The sequence below is a fragment of the Entelurus aequoreus genome, linkage group LG03 (assembly GCF_033978785.1).
Source record: "Entelurus aequoreus isolate RoL-2023_Sb linkage group LG03, RoL_Eaeq_v1.1, whole genome shotgun sequence".
In the NCBI taxonomy this organism is placed as follows: Eukaryota; Metazoa; Chordata; class Actinopteri; order Syngnathiformes; family Syngnathidae; genus Entelurus; species Entelurus aequoreus.
Window position 1 is genome coordinate 41,590,335 of NC_084733.1, and position 20,482 is coordinate 41,610,816.

At 39.8% G+C, this 20,482-nt stretch overlaps 2 protein-coding genes across 3 annotated transcripts in view; both read left to right on the forward strand.

The window, feature by feature from the left end:
• Positions 1 to 1,229: 1,229 nt before the first annotated feature.
• zpcx (zona pellucida protein C) lies at positions 1,230 to 7,300 on the forward strand. The gene is made up of 9 exons (XM_062041829.1): positions 1,230 to 1,682; positions 1,757 to 1,851; positions 3,324 to 3,400; positions 3,466 to 3,637; positions 3,705 to 3,810; positions 3,872 to 3,957; positions 6,244 to 6,329; positions 6,408 to 6,990; positions 7,229 to 7,300. Exons 1-9 carry the CDS (start codon positions 1,290 to 1,292, stop codon positions 7,248 to 7,250), a joined length of 1,620 nt encoding a protein of 539 aa, XP_061897813.1. The 5' UTR covers positions 1,230 to 1,289; the 3' UTR covers positions 7,251 to 7,300.
• Positions 7,301 to 9,001: 1,701 nt separating this feature from the next.
• pabpc4 (poly(A) binding protein, cytoplasmic 4 (inducible form)) overlaps positions 9,002 to 20,482 on the forward strand; it is a 29,165-nt gene continuing 17,684 nt past the window's right edge. For both annotated transcript variants that reach the window (XM_062041831.1, XM_062041832.1), the window contains exons 1-4: positions 9,002 to 9,571; positions 13,943 to 14,136; positions 16,316 to 16,431; positions 17,224 to 17,363. In XM_062041831.1, the coding sequence (XP_061897815.1) occupies positions 9,379 to 9,571; positions 13,943 to 14,136; positions 16,316 to 16,431; positions 17,224 to 17,363 (643 nt within the window). In that variant the 5' untranslated portion in view covers positions 9,002 to 9,378. The remainder of the gene's footprint in view (positions 9,572 to 13,942; positions 14,137 to 16,315; positions 16,432 to 17,223; positions 17,364 to 20,482) is intronic.

A 20,482-nucleotide genomic window follows, 5' to 3' on the forward strand; every position in this document is an offset into this window, starting at 1 on the left:
AAAAATTAAAATAAAAAAAAGAATTTAGGTAACAGAATTGCACTGAAACATTCCAAATGTTTAAAGCGGTGTTGTGTTAGGGTATTAGGACTGAGTAAAAATGTAACAACTTTTTTTTAGAAAATTTACCTCAAATATAGTTGGGATTACAGTAGCAAATATGTAAAACAAAATTACAACATATGTGAAGAATTTAAATCAGTGGTGTTCAAACTTTTTGTGCCGCAAACTGAAAAGTCAAAGCATGCAAGGGAGGTTTTCATATTTTAATTCGATTCCAATTCTTGGGGTGACAATTTGATCGATTCTCAATATTTATATATAATAGTTTTATTTAAATGGTAAATGGGTTATACTTGTATAGCGCTTTTCTACCTTCAAGGTACTCAAAAGCGCTTCGACACTATTTCCACATTCACCCATTCACACACACATTCACACACTGATGGCGGGAGCTGCCATGCAAGGCCCTAACCACGACCCATCAGGAGCAAGGGTGAAGTCTCTTGCTCAAGGACACAACGGACGTGACGAGGTTGGTAGAAGGTGGGGATTGAACCAGGAACCCTCAGATTGCTGGCACGGCCACTCTCCCAACCGCACCACGCCGTCCCCAATATATAATATAAAATATATGTATATATTTAATATAAAAATTATGATACAATTGTTTCAAATAGATTAGAGGTTATAAAAGCTGCTGACATATATGCACAGCGAGTAAGCGCTGAGATGGCGTAAAAAACATCTTTCAAAAAATAGATTCTTAAAAAACTAAAATCTTTTTTTTTTTAATCCAGCAGCCATAAAAACACATAATAATTTAAAGACAAAACTTTGTGTCAGCTTTGGTTTTAGGTGACAAGGCATATTATTATTAGTTATTAGTATACACGTTTCAGCTTTTTCTCATTACATTACGTCTGTTTTTTTTTCTTGTTTTTTTTACATTTTTACTGTCAATTACTACTGCGAGCCAACAAAACTTGAGCTGGGGACAGGAAATGGTCCCTTGGCCACCCTCCTTATTTAAATGGTTGTAGCTTAAATTAATTTTAAAATTGTACTAAATAAGCAATCAGACCAACTTGCATAGCATTTTGCTGGCATCAGTTGTATTGTTTAATATTTCAATCATATAGGCCTTACTCTGTTGCGAAACAATTGTTATGTTGAATGCCCCACTTCTGCTTAGCCTGACTTGATTGGCAGCACCTGGTGATGCTTATTATTAATGACACATGTGTTCTCACAATCTTCAGAGTGGTTGATCCACTTTGAGCTTTGCAATGGAGGGTCTGAAGTTTTTTTTCTGTCTTTTTTGGATTCATTCAGCAGAGACTGTATTTTCACAGCATGTGCAAGGATTTTTCCAAAACATCCTGCCTTTTCCGTTTGAAATAAGCAATGATTTTGGCCCGTTTGATAGCATCTTCAGCTCCTGGAGGACCACGATTCCGGACTTTGAAATGTTTGCAGAGCTCTCTCCTCTAATGAATGTACCTGAGGTGCAAGTTTATTGTGACGAAAGTGAACTAATACTGCTGGTGGACAAAAATGTGGGTGATGTCACTCTCAGCAGAGGAGAGATCCAGTTGGGTGACGGCTGCTACAGTAACAGCGAGCTACCAAACCAGCTGATGTTCACTTACAGCTTTGATCAGTGTGGAACAAGTCATGAAGTTTGTTGACCAGATCCAGATTCATATGCCGATTCTATTCTATGCATGTTTTCTAAGTCTTTATTATCTAACAGATGCAGAATGGCTTGGACGTGCTCTCCAATGCTCTCCACTTTAATTCCAGGAGGCTCACACCTTCTACTGTGCATGTTTCCTGTGTCCCAAATAGGTATGTGGAAAATCAGATTTCACATACACAGTAACAAGCGCACAAAGACTTGTTACAGCTATACATTTGTGTACACTGCACACGTGGAGAATTCCATTTGAAGTTGAATTAAGGTTGCAAACGCGAAGTACAATTGCAATTCAAGTTGAAGGGCGCAGAATTGATTGTCCATTAAATTTCAATTGTTATATCTATCAACCCCTGGTATAAAATAAGTGATGGATAATATCTTGCTAGCATTTTAGCCAATTTCTGCATAACATTCATGGCTATTACTTTCATATTGTAGGAAATTGAGGAAATTTGTTTAATTTTAGTGTTTGTAAAGTATTTTTGGTATTGAGGCCAAAACGGTTTTGTTAAATGTGGCATTTTTCCTGTAAGTAATTGCAATTCAATTCCACTTCCTGCAATTCATTTTCATTGATTCAAAATGATTGAAATCCCATGTTCTACAGTTTGCATAAGCCTTTTATATAGGGGTAAAACGGAGGTTGGTTGTCACAATGTTCTTTAATGGGGGGGGGCAAAAAAAAGTGACATTTAAAAATGCAGAACTTAATGCATTTTCACACAATGAGCAAGGAACATGCAGGAAATGGATTTGGGCCAGCCTGTGTATGGTATGTGATCTGTATGAATATTAGTGCTGTCAATTCTTTTTTTTTTTTCTTTTTTTTTTTAAATCGGATAGGCTTCAACACCCCATGACCCCAAAAGTAAAAGCGGTAGAAGATGGATGGAAAATTAATAATGGTTCTGAATTTGGACAAACCGCAGTTGCTAAAAAAGTGTTGCTTAATTTAGCTGTGGTATAGTTGATAACATAGTCCACCAGCGTTGTCTTATCGATCTACGTGTTCTTGCTAGCTTTTGCCTCAAGTGTTCTTCTTTTTAGACGGTATATTAAAACTTGTGCTGTGTAAATGGAATATGCACATTATCTTAGATTTAATCTGAGAATGCCTTTGGGGTGTATTTTTAAGAGAAATTTGCCACTTGTTGGAGTCTCCTCACTCATCTTTGAACATTGCATTCTATGCTGCCTTTCAGGTAACCATCTGTATTTTTATTAATCGCATGCAATAACCCAGTAAATTTGTATACAGTACGTGACACCCAACCTAAGCAATTTTTTATGCTAGCATCAAGGCTAACTACTGTAGTTGGCTAGTTAATGTAAACTATAGCCATTCCTTCACAGTTTGGAAGGGGGTAACAATTGTTATAAACCTTTTGTGTAAGAACCTTGAAGACAAATACTGAGGAGCTCGATATGAAAAAAACAGGCCCTATATTTCAGTTGTCTACTCTAGAGAAGACTGTGTAGGTGAGCGCTGACTCCAATTCTGTAAATTTCCATTCCAAAATGTGACACGTCACCCACTGGTGAGATACGTGATTACAAACCCCATTGTCCCTTACTATACTTAAAAGATTTCAACTTGATCTGACAGTGTTTTTTGTTTTAGGCCAAAAGCTCCTAGCCTGCCTGACTCTGCAGTACTTCCTGATCATGGCAGACACGTCAGCATACAAGCAATGACATGTAAGTGGAGAAAACTGAAAAAGTTATTGGTGTAAAAGCTGCAGCACATAACGTTGATCCTGCAGCTTCGTGGTCGAGACCAACAGAGTCCAACATCTACACGCGAGGACAAGTCATCAATATGGAAGTGGCTGCTAAAATCAGGCCTCACCAGCGTCTATTCATCAAGTCATGCTTTGTCTCCTCATCGCCGCAGCCTCACACTAAGCCTCGCCATGCAGTCATCATCAATAAGGGGTGAGTAGCCAATATAATTGTAATGTCAATGTATGCACATTTTTACATGAATTGATGTTCCTTTCAGGTGCACAGTCCCACTGGATTCACTTTATCCTGCAGTACAATTTATTGACTCTCATTATTTAAATGTGGTGAAGTTTGCACTGAACACAACTTATCTAATTTCAGAGGTAAGTTTGGTAAAAATGTTTTACTGCTTCGGTCAACTGCCTTCACCCCTCCTCTTTGAAGATGTACGTTCACTGTACGGTGCTCGTGTCGGACCAGAAGATAACAACTGGGTCTAAATCCTGCAACTTTGACTTGGTCAACTCCAGGTATTGGCAAATTTGCATACATTGATGTCCAATCTTATGTGGTGCCTCCAATCTCTTTGGGTGTGCTAACCTCTTTCTAAAGGGAAAACTAAAACAAGTTTGGAATAATGAGGATGATAAATTATTTTAGTTATAATTGACTAAAATTATTATTTTTTACAAAGAACACAGGGCCGGTGTTAAAAGCCACATGACATTTGGAGCCTTCGATTAAATTTGATTAGCAACATACACAATAAAATCCCAGTAATAAAGGTAGATGTCCCAATCAACATTGTTGGCCCCTAATTCTGGTCAGATTTGTTTTTTGACCTCTGATCCTATTTTAAGTCTCGATCTGATACTTTGACAGTATAGCAGTGGTTCTCAAACTTTTAACAAAGTACTACTTCAGAAAACACTTGGCTCTCCAAGTACCACCATAATGACCAATATTAAAATACAGTTGCATTGTAAGGTAAAGCATTTTTTATAGAGCACAATTTGTACACAGGGCAATCCAGTGTTTTTCCGAAAATGTAAAAGGAAAATAAATTAAAATCAGAAGATGCAATCAAAACAATCCTAATTTATTAAAATCAGTCAAATTCTCTAGATAAAATACTTTCAAGTGTCATATGCACACTTAAGTGTTATCCGGCTGGATTTGAACATTACCAACATTGAGGCCTGTCTCACATCTTCAGGAAGACTATTCTAGGAACTGAAACACAGTTTCACCATGTTTGGTCCTGTCTCTGTAGGCCTAAGTATTGATTTAAAAACAACACAGAGCTTTTATTTAACAAACATATTTGGCCACTATCATTACCCAGTTTGAACAGTAACTCTGAATGTAGGAAAACTAAACACTGTACTTGAATCAGTGATTCTTTGGCGTACCACTATTTGTACACATACCACAGTTTTGAAAATGCCTGGATTGTAGAATTAAAAATTATTTATGGCGATTAACCGAAATAAAATAACTTTTTCATGAAGCTTGCCTTATTTGCTAATATCAATCAGATGTATTGTGTGCTATTGAATGCTACATACAATTTAAAAATAAAGTGTCTAGAACACAATAACTAAGCAAAGACTGCGAGTGACTCCCTTTTCTTTTTTAATCATTTGGGTTTTGCCCTCAAAGCCGTCCTGTATATCCTGAGGTTTCCAACCTGAGTTTGTAAACTATAAAATGACCAAAACAAAAGATTTTGCAATAACGGGAATATCGATCTAATCACTATCGTTTTTACTTTTATATACTCCTACTCTACCATGTATCGACATCTGGATCGATCACCCCTGCTTTACATTCGAAGCTTTAGCAGTTAGATTCTTGTCGCCCGCTCTGTTTTCCTCTAGTCCAGGGATGTCAAACGGGTTCAATCCAGCCTGTGAGACAGGTTTTGCTAAGTGTAAAATTGAGCTGCATTTTTCAATTAAAGAAACTGCTGTTCTAAATGTGTCCACTGGATGTCACAATAGCAATTCTGTTGGGCAAGAAAATGTTTTTTATCTGGGCGAGCTAGTATACCAAGCAAGAGGTAAAGCGGGCTGCAACTCCTCCCCCTCGACCAACATAAAATAAACAATTGGTAACTCCACTTAAAATGCTGCATGAGACACTGCACAATGATATAATTCTGTGAAAATAAATGGTTTTGTGCAAGTGTTTATAAAAAGAGATCAGTGGAAATGACAAATAAGGTTGTTTATGCATAGAAGTGTTTTTATTCATGATTATTTTGTTTTTTGTTCAATCCAAACGGGCTGTGACTTAAAGTTTAATTGCTTTGTAGAAACACTGAGATCAAGTTTAAGTTCATTGTGTTCTTCATTGTGTTTTGAAACTGCCAATTTTTTCCACAGAATTTTCAACTAACTTGAAGGGTTTTGTCAAAAGGATTATTTGATATGTACATTTTCAAAGTGTGCTTGTTCTATTTTGGGCCGAAGTACAACAAAGACAAATATCTGAAGTTGTTGTACTTGTATTTTTAAGTTATTTTGCCCATTTGGACCACGTGGGAATAGATTTTCCTCCATGCAGCCCCTGAGCTAAAATGAGTTTGACACCCATGCTCTAGTCTTACGGTGAAAATACATGGAAGAGACTTAATTTTCACGGCCACATCTCTAATTGAAGGCTGAGGTGTCCACAATCTACAGTAGTTTGTGCCCACAAAAAGCCTGCAGCCCCTGCTTGAATCTTCAAATAAACTTTTGCAGTTTAGTAACTAAACACATTTGAATGCTTTTGCACCCTTTTTAATGTGGTCCATTTTGGCTTTATTTCAGGTGGCAAGAACTTAGTGGAAATGTGGAGGTGTGCAGCTGCTGTACCTCTAAGTGTAAAAGCCTGTCATTTAAGCACCTTCCCCATGGTTTGTTCTTCAAATCGTGTCTAACACAAAATGGAACAATTCTGCATCAATATTCTTAAATGCAATTTGTCACAACAGATGCAAAGGCTGTTGTCAGCACTGGTCCATTTGTCATTGCGGAGATGGAAGAAAAACCAGCGCCATCAGACTTGGAACTAGATTGGAACTCCATGCAATCTGACTCTGCAGCACTGGAAGAAAGGACCTCTGAACCCCAGTGGTCTTCTCCGCCAATTGGTGTTGTGGTTGTAAGGCAGGACCCCATCGGCAGCCTGAAATTAGTGTTGCCTGAACCGATGCAACATGAGAGCAATGATGCTTCACAACTGGCGGGCGACAGTTCACTGAATGCACTACAGCGGGAGATTAACCTGAGCAATGTGAAAGGTCAAAGTGCAAACAGGCCCTTGTACCAACCTCTGCTGCTTGAGAAAACGGACAAGAGCCATGCAAAATATGCTCCACACCAAAAGAGAACCAACAACGTGCTGCCAATAATTCACTCCAAAATTCAGTTGTCCAAAAGCTCAGACGGCTCCCAGACTTTGAGTTTTGAAGAGCTAACAGCACAAGATGGAGGTAAAACCAAAATACTTGAAGCTGAGAGTGAATGGAAGCCACGACGCCAGCGACTGCTTTCTATATTTCGAGATTTGTTGAGGTAACACCCCTCCATTTAAAAATACTAATAAATAAAAAAAATAAAGGTGTAGAATTAATGGCAATACCATTAGTTACAGCACAAGCTGAAAATATCAGTCTTTGATTTTTCAGTATGTGGCCCTCAGTAGTTTTGGACACCTGCTTTTGTAATGTTTCTTTCATACTTGTGCAAGATTTTGCTGGTGTACCTAATGCTTTAGTTATCATACTAATATATATAATTTTTTTGTTTGCAGGCGGATGCATAAAGCAGAGTAACTGCACCTTCAAAGGCAAATAAATATTACAATAAACATATTTACGCTTCACCCTGTTTAGCTTTAGTGTTTTTTACTTTTTTTATGTATACTCTACAGCAAGGGTGTGTCTGACATTTTTATTGAGGTCCACATAGCAGTTTTGGCTGCTGTAACGGGGGGTGTGTATATACATGAGTGCTTTCAAATTATTGACACATTTGAATTATAGTTAATCAGAGGCTATTACTCACATAATTGAAATGAAAGACACCAATATTTGGACATAAATGAAATGTCTGTCGTACAGGAACATTTGTTTAAATATTCAACTCAAACGCACTACATTTATTTGCTCAAAACTTTGTAAAAGTCTGGGTTTATTGTGAAGTGAATTTTTCAAGTGAACACACCAGTCGAGGTCTCCTCACTCTTTGCACTGACTTAAACATTGACCTGATAACTGCAGGCCTACGCCGCTTTTCAGGTTACCATTAAGTTAAAGGAGCTAAATGGATTTCTTGATTAATCTGTGTATAGACATGGTTAATGTGCATAATGTTTTGATTAATCACATGCAGTAAGTCATTTTTGACAGCCCTAGTAGGATAGGAAGATAGAATGGACTTTGTTTATCCCAAAATCGGGGAAATTATGTGGTTGAAGTACACAAAGGTGAAAAGAGGGAAACATTAAAGAACAAAGGATGTAAGACATCAAAAGAGCACAGCGCTGATGCAACCAGCTGCCACTTCAGCGGCGCCATTTCTACATACAGTAACAGACCCAACAAAACGAAGAGAACCGAGACTGCGCACTAGCTCTCGGCCAATGTCCGGTCTGTGCAGATGAGCGAGAATCTGTTCAGGGAAACTAATCAAAAACTCTCCTTATATTACACAATAGTCTGTCGAGGGCTTTATAAATATAGTTGGTATGGCTGTCCAAACCTTTTTGACCAATGGTCATATTTAGGTTATATTTGTTTTAATGTTCAAGTTGAACATTAAAACAAATGTAACGTAATGCATAGGCCAGTTGTGTCCAAAGTGTAGCAAGGGCCAGTTTTCTCACATGCCTAGTTTTTCTATTGACCTTCAACATGTTCTGAAAATCAAATAAATTACTAAATGCGGATTTGCTTTGTCACCTACAACACAAAAGCTATGCATTTTTGTTTCTTCAAATGGTTTAGCATTTACCGTTGTACATGGTATTGGTTAGTACAAAATGGCCCCCTGCGTACTTTGTTCTCAGCATGCAGCCATTGGTCAAAAAGGTTTGGACAGCCATACCAACTTTATTCATAAAGCCCTTGACATAGGCTATTGTGTAATATAAAGAGAGTTTTTGATTAGTTTCCCTGAACAGATTCTCGCTCATCTGCACGGACCAAACATTGGCCGAGAGCTAGTGCGCAGTCTCGGTTTCCTTTGTTGGGTCTGTTACTGTATGTAGAAATGGCGCCGCTGAAGAGGCAGCGGTTTGTGATGTTTTGATGTCTGACATCCTTTGTGTTCTTTAATGTTTCCCTCTTGTTTTCACTTTTTTGTGTACTTCAACCACATAATTTCCCGATTTTGGGATAAACAAAGTCTATTTTTAAGTCTTGCATATATGTTCTCAAGACACTTTTTGTCGCCAGTGCGCTATTTGGGCCACTAGATGTCACTGTCGTGAGCCAGGCCGGGGCAGTGTTTAGGACGCTGTTTCTTTTAGGACGCGCATGCGCAGACAAATGTTTCTCATGTTTGACCCTGTCACATTTCCTCCACGCGCAGCACACCGTGTATAAAGTGTCCACGCTCCCCCCCTGCAGTCTCTTTCCACAGCCATTAAACCACCGTGAGTGTCCAACTCACCGTTCTCGAAAAACTTTTAAAAATACCTAAAAAAATATAAAACGTTAGAAAACATACATAAAAAAAACGAAGTATTAAAATTAAGGAAATATACGCGTTAAAAAAAATAGCAAAATTGAAAAAAAAAGACTAACTGTCTTTAGAAAAAAAAGAAGAAATACTTTGTTTTTTTCTGGTTGACTCCATTTTTTAGTAGCAGCTCGTCATCGTGTGGGTGAGTTTGGGTCAGAACAGCTCCTCCATTACATTTTTTAAAGGGAAGTTCCCTTTAAGTTAGTCGGCCGAGATATGAACACGGCAACGGGGAGTTATCCGATGGCTTCTCTCTACGTGGGCGACCTGCACCCCGACATCACGGAGGCCATGTTGTATGAGAAATTCAGTCCAGCTGGACCGGTGCTGTCCATTCGGGTCTGTCGGGACATGATCACCCGCCGGTCCCTGGGATATGCTTATGTCAACTTCTCCCAGCCTGCGGATGGTAAGAAAGATTTGTCGTTAATGTCAACGTCATAATGTCTGTCTACATATATATACATACAGTATATATAAATCACAACCCGTGCTTATTGTTGTTGAACGCAGGTGTCTCTTGGCTATTTTTTATTGGCCAGCTCAATATTCTCAACACAAAAAATAAACCTGATCAGAACAATTACAATTTGCACTCTGGGTTATATATATATTTAATTGAACAGCACATTTTGATCTTTGTTGCATTTAATATATCAAGACTATTCAAGTCATTTTTTCCTGTGTGAAAAAAATTGGACACCTTCAAATTAAAGCGACAATACTCCTTTGAAACAGATTGGCATGACCTCATTCTAATTGTACATGGGCTCAGTTTTGTCCCCAAAAGACTATATTGCTTTTTTGAAATGCTAGGTTTCTGGTCGCTCAAGGTTTTAACTGAATATTGCTAGTAAAATAGCCGTCATAAAAAACTTTAAAAAATTAAACATTATAGTGTACATTTAGGTAAAGTCTGAATGATATTTGTTGCACTTAATATATCATAAGACTATTAAAGTAATTGTTTCCTGTATGAAAAAAATTGGACACCTTTAAATTAAAGCGACAATACTCGTTTGAAACAGATTGGCATGACCCCATTCTTGTACATGGGCTCATTTCTGTCCCCAAAATACTTTATTTTTTGACACGCTAGGTGTGTCCTGGTCGCTCAAGGTTTTAACTGAATATTGCTAGTAAAATAGCCGTCATAAAAAACTTAAAAACAATTAAATATAAACATTATAGTGTACACTTGGGTAAAGTCTGAATGAGGTGGAGTTTAGTTATGTGCAGAGCATCCTGAAAATTTGTTGTTTGGTTATGGAACAAGCTTTGAGTAATATTGTCAGGTGTTTACATTATGTGCATGGCCTTTTCACCCTTTTTGTATCAGGCTTGCACCTGTTCCAACTTTTCTGCAAGGACCAAAAGGCACTGAAGTTATGGCTCACAACTGCCGTACTTCCAGAAGTATTGGTATTGCTGGTGTAAATTGTAACAAGAGCCACGGTTAAGATGACACCATTTGTTGTCAGGAGTGTGTGTGTGAGTGTGTGTGTGTGGAAGAAGATGATAGTTGTTGTGCAATTCCATGCAGTCCGAGCACGTGTTTTGAGTGACACTGCTGCTTTTTGAAAGTATGACTTAACGACAATAGACAAAGTTTGTTGACAAGTGGATGTCCTGGAATGTTTCGCTGTGTTGTGTAAGTTCCTGGGATCAAGGCTGGACGCTCTCACGAGACCTGGAAGTGTTGCTCATCCGAGCATTCTTGTTGAATGTGTCTCTCCCCATCAATGGTAGATAATTCTCCACTCTCACTCCATGCCAGCACATACCTCTCAGGACCCCTCTCTAAATATAGAACATCTCTATGAGCTGCCGAAAAACCTGCCTGTGCTTTAATGACTTCTTGGAAATGACAAGTTAAAAAGACAAATAATGATTCTGTTGGATTGTATTTACTTTTAGGGTTACTCATAAGCACCCACCAGCGAATAAGAAATACTTTACTTTTGAATGCCAAGATGGAAGCATCAAAGGATCACAAACCTACAGCATGAGCACACGGTTTGTGAAGTACAATTGCGAGCCAAACTGCTGATGTCAGCAGACGCAAGGGGAGCTCTGTTTTGTTTACCAGACACTTTTTTTGCAGGGTAGCTTGGCCTCTGTGGGTGTGTGTGTTAAAGCGAAGTGACCAAACAAAAGCATGTCAGGTCTATATAACCACATGGACATTAGATGGTCTCATATCTTAAGGGTGACATACTAAGTGGAACCTCAATGGGTGATTTCAGCTACAGAAAATGGTGTTGAATGTAAACAGATGTTGTCGTCACACCACAATGTTATCAAGGGGGGGGGGCATGTACTCTGCCACTGTGGGATGTGTCCAACAACAGGTGTTGAGGCAGAGAGGAGGCTCATTTGTTCCCAGTTTGCCCACTGCAGCTGCCGCCCCCTCTCCTACACTTGTCACAGCTGCCCGTACAGACAGTGTGTCTACCACGTGGTCCACTGCTGTTCATTAACTGTAATCTATGTGTTAGTTATTGGATGGTGCTTATTGTTGAATGCGAAATAGAATTGGATTTGAATGCGAAATAGAATTGGATAGGATAACCTTCATGTATCCCACAATGGGGAAATGATGTAGTTGCAGTGCAGATACAAGATGTCCACAAAAAATAAGGTCAAACACATTAAAACAAGAGAGAACATTAAAGAAAACAATTAAAACAAGAGAGAACATTAAGGAAAACAAAGAACACCAAAGAGCACAAAGCTGATGCAACCAGTGGAGCCATTTCTACATACAACTACAAAAGTAAAAATCAACAAAAAAAAGAGCAATAAATAATACGTATTGCACACATATGATTGCACCACGCATTGACAAACAAAACAAAACAAAATACAAAAATGTATTGGTAATAGACAAAGCAAGATTTAAAACAGGGGTGTCAAACTTTTTAAAAATGTTTTTATTGAGAGCCACATCAAAGTTATGGCCACACATAACAGTGAATATGTATGATTATAAATGTATAATAGCCTCGTTACACAATTTGCAATGGCAACAGTTTTTGATGATTATATTTTTTTATGGATTGTTGGATAACTTGCTTTGAAAACTTAAATCAAGATGACAAGCAGATATTTAAGTGTTTAAATTTGATCATCAAAAAAATACTGCAATATTGTTTAAAATCTATAATGTGTTAAATATTGCAGCCTTCTACGATAGCGATATATATCACGATATATTATTTCGTGTAGTATAACCATTTGTATGCAGGAAGTTGGGAACATATGGCATCATTTCAGGTTGTATTTTCTCATAACTATAATCTACTTGCTGAATTACTGTTAATATCTGGTTACGTTTTGCTGTAACTCTATTCTAGCTACAATCTATTAAAATGTAATAAGCCCTTATTCTTCTTTTGATTGGATACTTTACGTTCCTTTTGGATGATTCTACAAATTTGGGGCTGATCCGATACCAAGTAGTTAAAGTGAAAGTATTGGCCATACCAATGTTGATACTGATACTTCAAATTTTCAACATCCTTTATAATTTTAATTTTTGATCGCAATTCAGATTCAGATTCAGATTCAGAAGTACTTTATTAATCCCAGAAGGGAAATTAGATGTTCAGCACAATTGTAATAAGACAAAAACACAGGAGGGCGATCTAATAATGTAATTTAAATATTATCCGTATTACCTTATAAACAATATTTTGAGCAAAGTGATGCAAAATAATTCAAACCAAAAACTACTGTTGGCTCTTTTTTCCTGAGTTTGTAAACAATAAAACAATGATTTTGTTATAGCAAAACTATAAATCTAATCACTTTAGTATCGATCATTAGCTAATATTATTACTGTCGATGTTTCTCTTGATCTGTCCACCTATGTTTATATTAAATAATTGTAGCTTAGTGGTTGGCTATGCTTTTTGATACCTCCCACTGTGTGTAGTGTAGCATGTTTAGCTATTCCTTGTCGTCTAGTATTCCAGTGATAATAATACTTGTAAAAAAAACTGTTTATTTGCCGCCAGAACGGCAAAAATTAGTGATTTAGAAGCAGCTTCACACTGTGGAGGGACATTAGTCGCTGGCTCAAGAGAAAGGACGCTATATTGCGTTGAGGACTCATTTATTCGCTAGTCGCTGTCAAATTTGCGGAACACAGCAACCATTTGTCATCAACATGCATTATTACGATGTGACAACACTTAAACGCTCTATTGTCTGCCAAATTTATATAATTTATATTGTCTGTATTGTGCAACTCTAGCCTTTTAGCTCTTACTGTATTACTGGCAATGCAACCTTTTTATGAGCCAAATAAATATCTTAAAATATGATGTTGAAAGGTCAGTCCAGCCCCTAAAAATGGTTACAGTGATCAATGTGTTAACTTTGCTTGTGAGCCTGGGTCTATTAAGGTGTTGTAGATGAGGGAAGTTCTGAACTTCTGTTTCCATGCCCTTGTTGTTGCTCCCAGAAAAGTGCAACAGGGATACTTTTCGGAAGCAGTCTTTAGCTAGCAAGCTAGTTGAGATTGACTTTACTCTGCCCTCTGCTGGTCTGCTGCCAACTGTTGCACTGAATTTTGCCTCCATTACTTTTGATGTAGCAGACCGAATAACATTTCCATTCAAGAGACAACATTCTTAAGAAACAGGTTTACTGACCTCTTTATTCCACAGCATTTCTAGCATACTATAAAGTATTTGTTTTAAGGTACAATATTAACACGTGAGTACATGTAAACAAACACCCTTATCTCTCCTGTGTGCTTCTCTTCCCCAACCAGCCGAGCGTGCCTTGGACACCATGAACTTTGATGTAGTGAAAGGAAGGCCAATCAGAATCATGTGGTCCCAAAGAGATCCCTCCCTCAGGAAGTCCGGAGTGGGCAACGTCTTCATCAAGAACCTTGACAAGTCCATTGATAACAAAGCCCTATATGACACATTCTCTGCCTTTGGAAACATCCTCTCCTGCAAGGTGTTGTTACTGCAAACAAATATACAGTACACATAGATAGATACTACTTCAACGAACAAGTGTATTTGTGCACATAAATTGTGTGAAAATTGCTGTTGAGCTGTGTCTAACATTCTGACTTTACCAAGATGATAATGCTGAATTTCCAGTGACAAAATAAGAAATAACAGTTAACAAAACGTTTTATTGTAATGTGTTTGAAATGCAGTACATTATACAGGCAAATAAAGCAACCAAAATATTAGACACACTTCTATGTATGGTGTAATACACGTCTACACCACTGCAACCTACAACTACAATAATAAACATAACTCTGACAGTCAAGATAATATAGATTTTTTTTGCCTTACGACCAAATTCCGAACTACAGGAACAAAAATGTAGGTACCGCCACCCTTATTCAGATCTGTACTGAAATATTAGCATACTTTTTGTGTAATTAGGCTAAGGAGTTTGTGTGTAATCAGACATAAATTAATAATAATACTGAATATATATATTTTGACGTTTGTCATCTGTTTGCCTTGGCTGTTATGACACCATTTTTTGTCCTGGTCAACATTGTTTCCCATAGATTGGCTATCTACTTGTGGCAGTGGTGGCATGGTTAAGGTGTCTGCTCGGTGCGTGGCTGGGGCGGTCTCAATATGACGTTATCTTATAGTTTACATAATTGGCAGTGATGCATACATTTTTTCATTATTATTCTACCCACCCTGAATGTTTAGATTTAGTTTAGCAGATAGGTAAACAGTCCTTTAAATTAGAGATGAAAAATGTTCCACTTGAGGTTGTTTGATATTCTCCACAACGAAGTTACTGTAAAACTAAGCACACAGAGCAAAGTACTTTAATATACTGTACCCGTAAAGTGCACATGCATGTAGGAATCATGTTAGATCAACAATACAGTTTGTTTAAACTGAAAAAAACAATACAACTACACAGGAAAAAGGTTGTCTCTTACGCCGCTAGGTTAATGCTAACGTAGAACAAACAAGCCCATTGACAGGCTAACGTAACGTACCATTGTGATCGTTTTAAACTTGTACAAACATTTTACAAATTAGATTTTAACGGAACTAATTGACAAACATAAAACAGCAAACACATTCTACTTATATGAATATATTGTCACCAAACCATGGAAACGAATATTGATAGGATAGGACAGGATAGACTTTATATATCCCACAATGGGGAAATTCTGGGGTTGCAGTGCAGATTGTGCATACATTAATATAACACCACTATTTCCACCTATACACATATAAACATTTTGCACACTTACATTAATTATACGGGGACGGTATAGCTCGGTTGATAGAGCGGCCGTGTCAGCAACTTGAGGGTTGCAAGTTCGATCCCCGCTTGCGCCATCCTAGTCACTGCTGTTGTGTCCTTGGGCAAGACACTTTACCCACCTGCTCGCAGTGCCACCCACACTGGTTTAAATGTAACTTAGATATTGGGTTTCACAATGTAAAGTGTTTTGAGTCACTTGAGAAAAAGCGCTATATAAATGTAATTCACTTCACTTCACTACATATATGTGCTATATATATATATTTTTTTGTTTCATTCAATATATGCAATATATTCCACTGGATGCGGAACGGCGCAGCCACGGGGGCGGACTCTTTCAGTTTTCAGTCAAGTCAATGTATCAATTTCCACTGCTACTTAACCCCTTGCGCACAGCGACGCCATGCCGATGCCGTACCGCATTGCTGCGCTAAATATACGCAGAGCGTCCCGTCTACATTTGCCAGACATTGCAAAGCGCCATATCAAAAAAAAATCTGCTTGTGTGGGACATGCACAAACAAAAAATAAATGATCCAGTTTACTTTCAATATAAAGTACTGCTATACGATCGTATTTTAATTTCATTTTGAATGAGGTGTGTGGGTGTGTGCGTGCGTGCGTGAGTATTCAAAGCTGAACATCAGTTTTTACTGTATTGTTGTTGTTTGTTACAAGTAGAAAAATAAAGTAATCGTTCTGCAAGGCAAAAAAAATCACACATTTTTTTTTTGGCGGCCCTTGATGTACCAGTAAATGAATGTAAGGGAAACGCTAGTAAAGGTAGACATTACTATACACGAATACACAAGTATTTGCCAAATTACAGATCATAGTTTCTTATATACACACTTAACTTCTTGTCCTCTAGGTTGTGTGTGATGAAAATGGCTCCAAAGGCTACGCTTTTGTCCACTTTGAGACCCAGGATGCTGCTGACCGAGCCATTGAGAAGATGAACGGCATGCTGTTGAATGACCGCAAGGTGTGAGTGTCTGATCATTGAATTACTGTTCACTTTATCCACCACGTAAGAAAAGTTCAAATGCTGCACTTTTGGTGATAACGTCAATAACTTTGTTGTGTCAGCCTGTTTCTGTCTCTTATTTGCCAACCTTTACTTTTCTGTTGTGCACTTTTTCTTGTTCAGTTGGTGACTGAATATTGTGACTACTAGGCTCCTCTGTTGCTTTCGTCAGTGTGAAGATAACGCCTCAACTGACAAAATAACCTACTAAAACGCGCGTCTGTTCACCAGAAACATTCCCTGCAGCCTGATTGCACTCGCTGGTCACCCCCGTCTGAGCGTGTTTGTGTGTGTATGACCAGGCTTGTGTGTTTTAGTGATGGATCGAATGCAGGAATGCAATACTGGATGGCACAATGGGAGAGGTCGTCATAGAAAGGTATATATAAGAACATTTGGTCCTCCTCAGCTTTCCTTTGTACTGTGCGACACTGTTCCTCCATCCTTCTCCATCCACTTCCTCATCATCCTCCTCATTTTGGACCAAGGTGGTACTGATGGTTGTCACTGTGTCGTGTCAAGCATGCAAACATATCTGCCTGCCTCTGGTGATATTAACAGCAAATGTAATGTATTTCTTTCATTGTTTATTCCTGCAGCGGTGATGAAATATAGCTATGATTTGGGAATGGTAAATCTTCTCTAACTAGCACGCGGTCAATGCGGATCTTCAGCGGAGATATAAGAAAATAAGTCTAAAATGTGGGCTGTTTTTAAAAGTGTGCGTATTGTTTCTCTTTCTGCATTCATAGGTTTGTGGGTCGCTTCAAATCTCGCAAGGAGCGGGAGGCTGAGCTTGGCGCCAAAGCTAAGGAGTTCACCAATGTCTATATAAAGAACTTTGGGGACGATATGAATGATGATCATCTCAAAGAGCTTTTTGACAAATATGGTAAGTTGTGTTTATGGAGAAGGGAAGGTGTCCTTGGGTTATCGCAACTCACTTTTATCTTGCACACATTGCAAGGGAGACAGGGACAGGCTTATTAGCGGCGAGGCTGGTAATGCGTTAACTCTAATATGACCACGTTTTTCCGTAAATTCAGCAAATTAAAGTGACTGTAGAAGTCATCCTTGCTTTGTTATTACCTGAAGTGGTGAATGCAAGTGATTGGCCACCTAAACACTGCACTGGTTAGTTGTGGGATGCACTGTGGATGTGGTGTTTTAATTATAGTGGGTGGGTTTACCTGAAGCGGCTGTGGCCTTGATAATGGTGGCGGGGTGAGCTTGGAAAAGAAGCCAGTAACGTTCATTACCGTCATTTTGGCATATTGGTCAATTTTGTCAGTATTGTCATCATCAATACTCTTGTTCTCATTTAGATCATCTGTACATCATAATCCTGAAAGACCTGCACTGTCTTGCACAACCTCAAATCCATCCATTTTCTACCGCTTGCATACTTGCCAACCCTCCCGAATTTTCTGGGAGACTCCCAAAATTCAGCGCCTCTCCCGAAAACCTCCCGGGACAAGTATTCTCCCGAAAATCTCCCGATTTCCAGCCGTAGCTGGAGGCCACGCCCCCTCCAGCTCCATGCGGATCTGAGTGACAAGTCGACAGCCTGTTTTCACGTCCGCTTTCTTATAAACAGCGTGCCTGCCCAATCACGTTATAACATCTACGGCTTTTAGAGAGTGCACAACTGCGCACACAACAAGGAGACGAAGCAGAAGAACGAGGAAGATACAGCCATGGCGACGCCGACGACGAGTAAGATGAAGAAATACGCTTGTAAGTTCCAAAACGAATGGAAACAAGAATTTCAGTTTATCCAGGACAGTTCGAAGGGGAAGGGGTATGCTGCCTGTAAATTTTGTAGAACAGACTTCTCCATTGAACACGGTGGCCGAAAGGATATACTCAGTCATGAACGGTCAGCAAAGCACAAGGCGGCGGCAGCGCAGCACAGCCAGTCACAGCCCAGTATTATGGGCCACCTCGCTAAATGGAGACCCTAGGGTGTAACTTATGCCGAGACAAAGATGGCTATGCTGATAGCTGGAAGCAACATCCTGTTCTCATTTGCGGATGTCTTCAACAAATCCGTGAAGGATATGATCCCGGATTCAGAGATCGTTCGCCAGTACGCAAATGGCAGAACAAAGGCTACTCAAATAGTGAAAGGTAAGTGTTGTTGTTTTTTTTTAGTAAGCAGCAAGCTGTGCTTCTGGCTGCAAAGCATTGCACTTTCAAATACAACAATGAGTAGATGAGTGTTATGTGTGTGTATATGTGTAAATAAATGAACACTGAAATTCAAGTATTTATTTTATTTAGGCATCGAAGGTCACGGGCTTAGCTGCTTACATGCAGTGATTTCTCCAGATTCTCTGAACCCTTTGATGATATTAAGGACCGTAGATGGTGAAATCCCTAAATTCCTTGCAATAGCTGGTTGAGAAAGGTTTTTCTTAAACTGTTCAACAATTTGCTCACGCATTTGTTGACAAAGTGATGACCCTCGCCACATCCTTGTTTGTGAATGACTGAGCATTTCATGGAATCTACTTTTATACCCAATCATGGCACCCACCTGTTCCCAATTTGCCTGTTCACCTGTGGGATGTTCCAAATAAGTGTTTGATGAGCATTCCTCAACTTTATCAGTATTTATTGCCACCTTTCCCAACTTCTTTGTCACGTGTTGCTGGCATCAAATTCTAAAGTTAATGATTATTTGCAAAAAAATATGTTTTTTATCAGTTTGAACATCAAATATGTTGTCTTTGTAGCATATTCAACTGAATATGGGTAGAAAATGATTTGCAAATCATTGTATTCCGTTTATATTTACATCAAACACAATTTCCCAACTCATATGGAAATGGGGTTTGTAAAATAAATATGTATATATAGCTATAATTCACTGAAAGTCAAGTGTTTCTTTTTAGATACTGTATATATGAAATACTTGACTTTTGGTAAATTGTAGCTGTAAATATACTCCTCCCCTCTTAAGCACGCCCCCAACCACGCCCCCGCCCCTCCCCCCATCTCCCGAATTCGGAGGTCTCAAGGTTGGCAAGTATGACCGCTTGTCCCTTTCCATCATAGGTGGATTAATGACCGGGCCTACCGGGCCCAGGCCCAGGGGGCCAGAGGCCCCAAGGGGCCAGGCCAACTTGGCCCCGCGGCCGCGACCCAAGCAAAACTACTTTTGCAAAAATAATAATCTTAAGCCCCAAGGGGCCAGGCCAACTTGGCCCCGCGGCCATGATCCATAGAGGGTAAGAGGCCCCAAGGGGCCAGGTCAACTTGGCCCCGCGGCCGCGACCCACAGAGGGCCAGAGGCCCCAAGGGGCCAGGCCAACATGGCCCCGCGGCCATGATCCATAGACGGTCAGAGGCCCCAAGGGGCCAGGCCAACTTGGCCCCGCGGCCACGATCCATAGAGGGTCAGAGGCCCCAGGGGGCCAGGTCAACTTGGCCCCGCGGCCACGATCCATAGACGGTCAGAGGCCCCAAGGGGCCAGGCCAACTTGGCCCCGCGGCCACGACCCACAGAAGGCCAGAGGCCCCAAAGGGCCAGGCCAACTTGGCCCCGCGGCCGCGAGCCACAGAAGGCCAGAGGCCCCAAGGGGCCAGGTCAACTTGGCCCCGCGGCCACGATCCATAGAGGGTAAGAGGCCCCAAGGGGCCAGGTCAACTTGGCCCCGCGGCCGCGACCCACAGAGGGCCTGAGGTCCTAAGGGGTCAGGCCAACTTGGCCCCGCGGCCATGATCCATAGAGGGCCAGAGGCCCCGAGGGGTCAGGCCAACTTGGCCCCGATCCATAGAGGGTCAGAGGCCCCAAGGGGCCAGGCCAACTTGGCCCCGCGGCCACGACCCACAGAGGCCCCAAGGGGCCAGGCAAAATTGGCCCCGCGGCCATGATCCACAGAGGGCCAGAGGCTCTCAATCATTATTATCAAAGCTAATTCTCAAATTGGATGGATCACACAACCTCACTCACATATTCTTTATCAATTATTAAAGGTTGTTTCTGAATTTTGATCACAGAACTTA

What these genes read in the sequence shown, in the direction of transcription:
- zpcx (XM_062041829.1), top strand. Translation starts at nt 1,290, where the DNA reads ATGGAGGGTCTGAAGTTTTTTTTCTGTCTTTTTTGGATTCATTCAGCA. An exon ending in AGTGTGGAACAAGTCATGAA is followed by an intron (nt 1,683 to 1,756) that starts GTTTGTTGACCA and finishes ATTATCTAACAG; the next exon opens with ATGCAGAATGGCTTGGACGT. An exon ending in ATTTAAGCACCTTCCCCATG is followed by an intron (nt 6,330 to 6,407) that starts GTTTGTTCTTCA and finishes TTGTCACAACAG; the next exon opens with ATGCAAAGGCTGTTGTCAGC.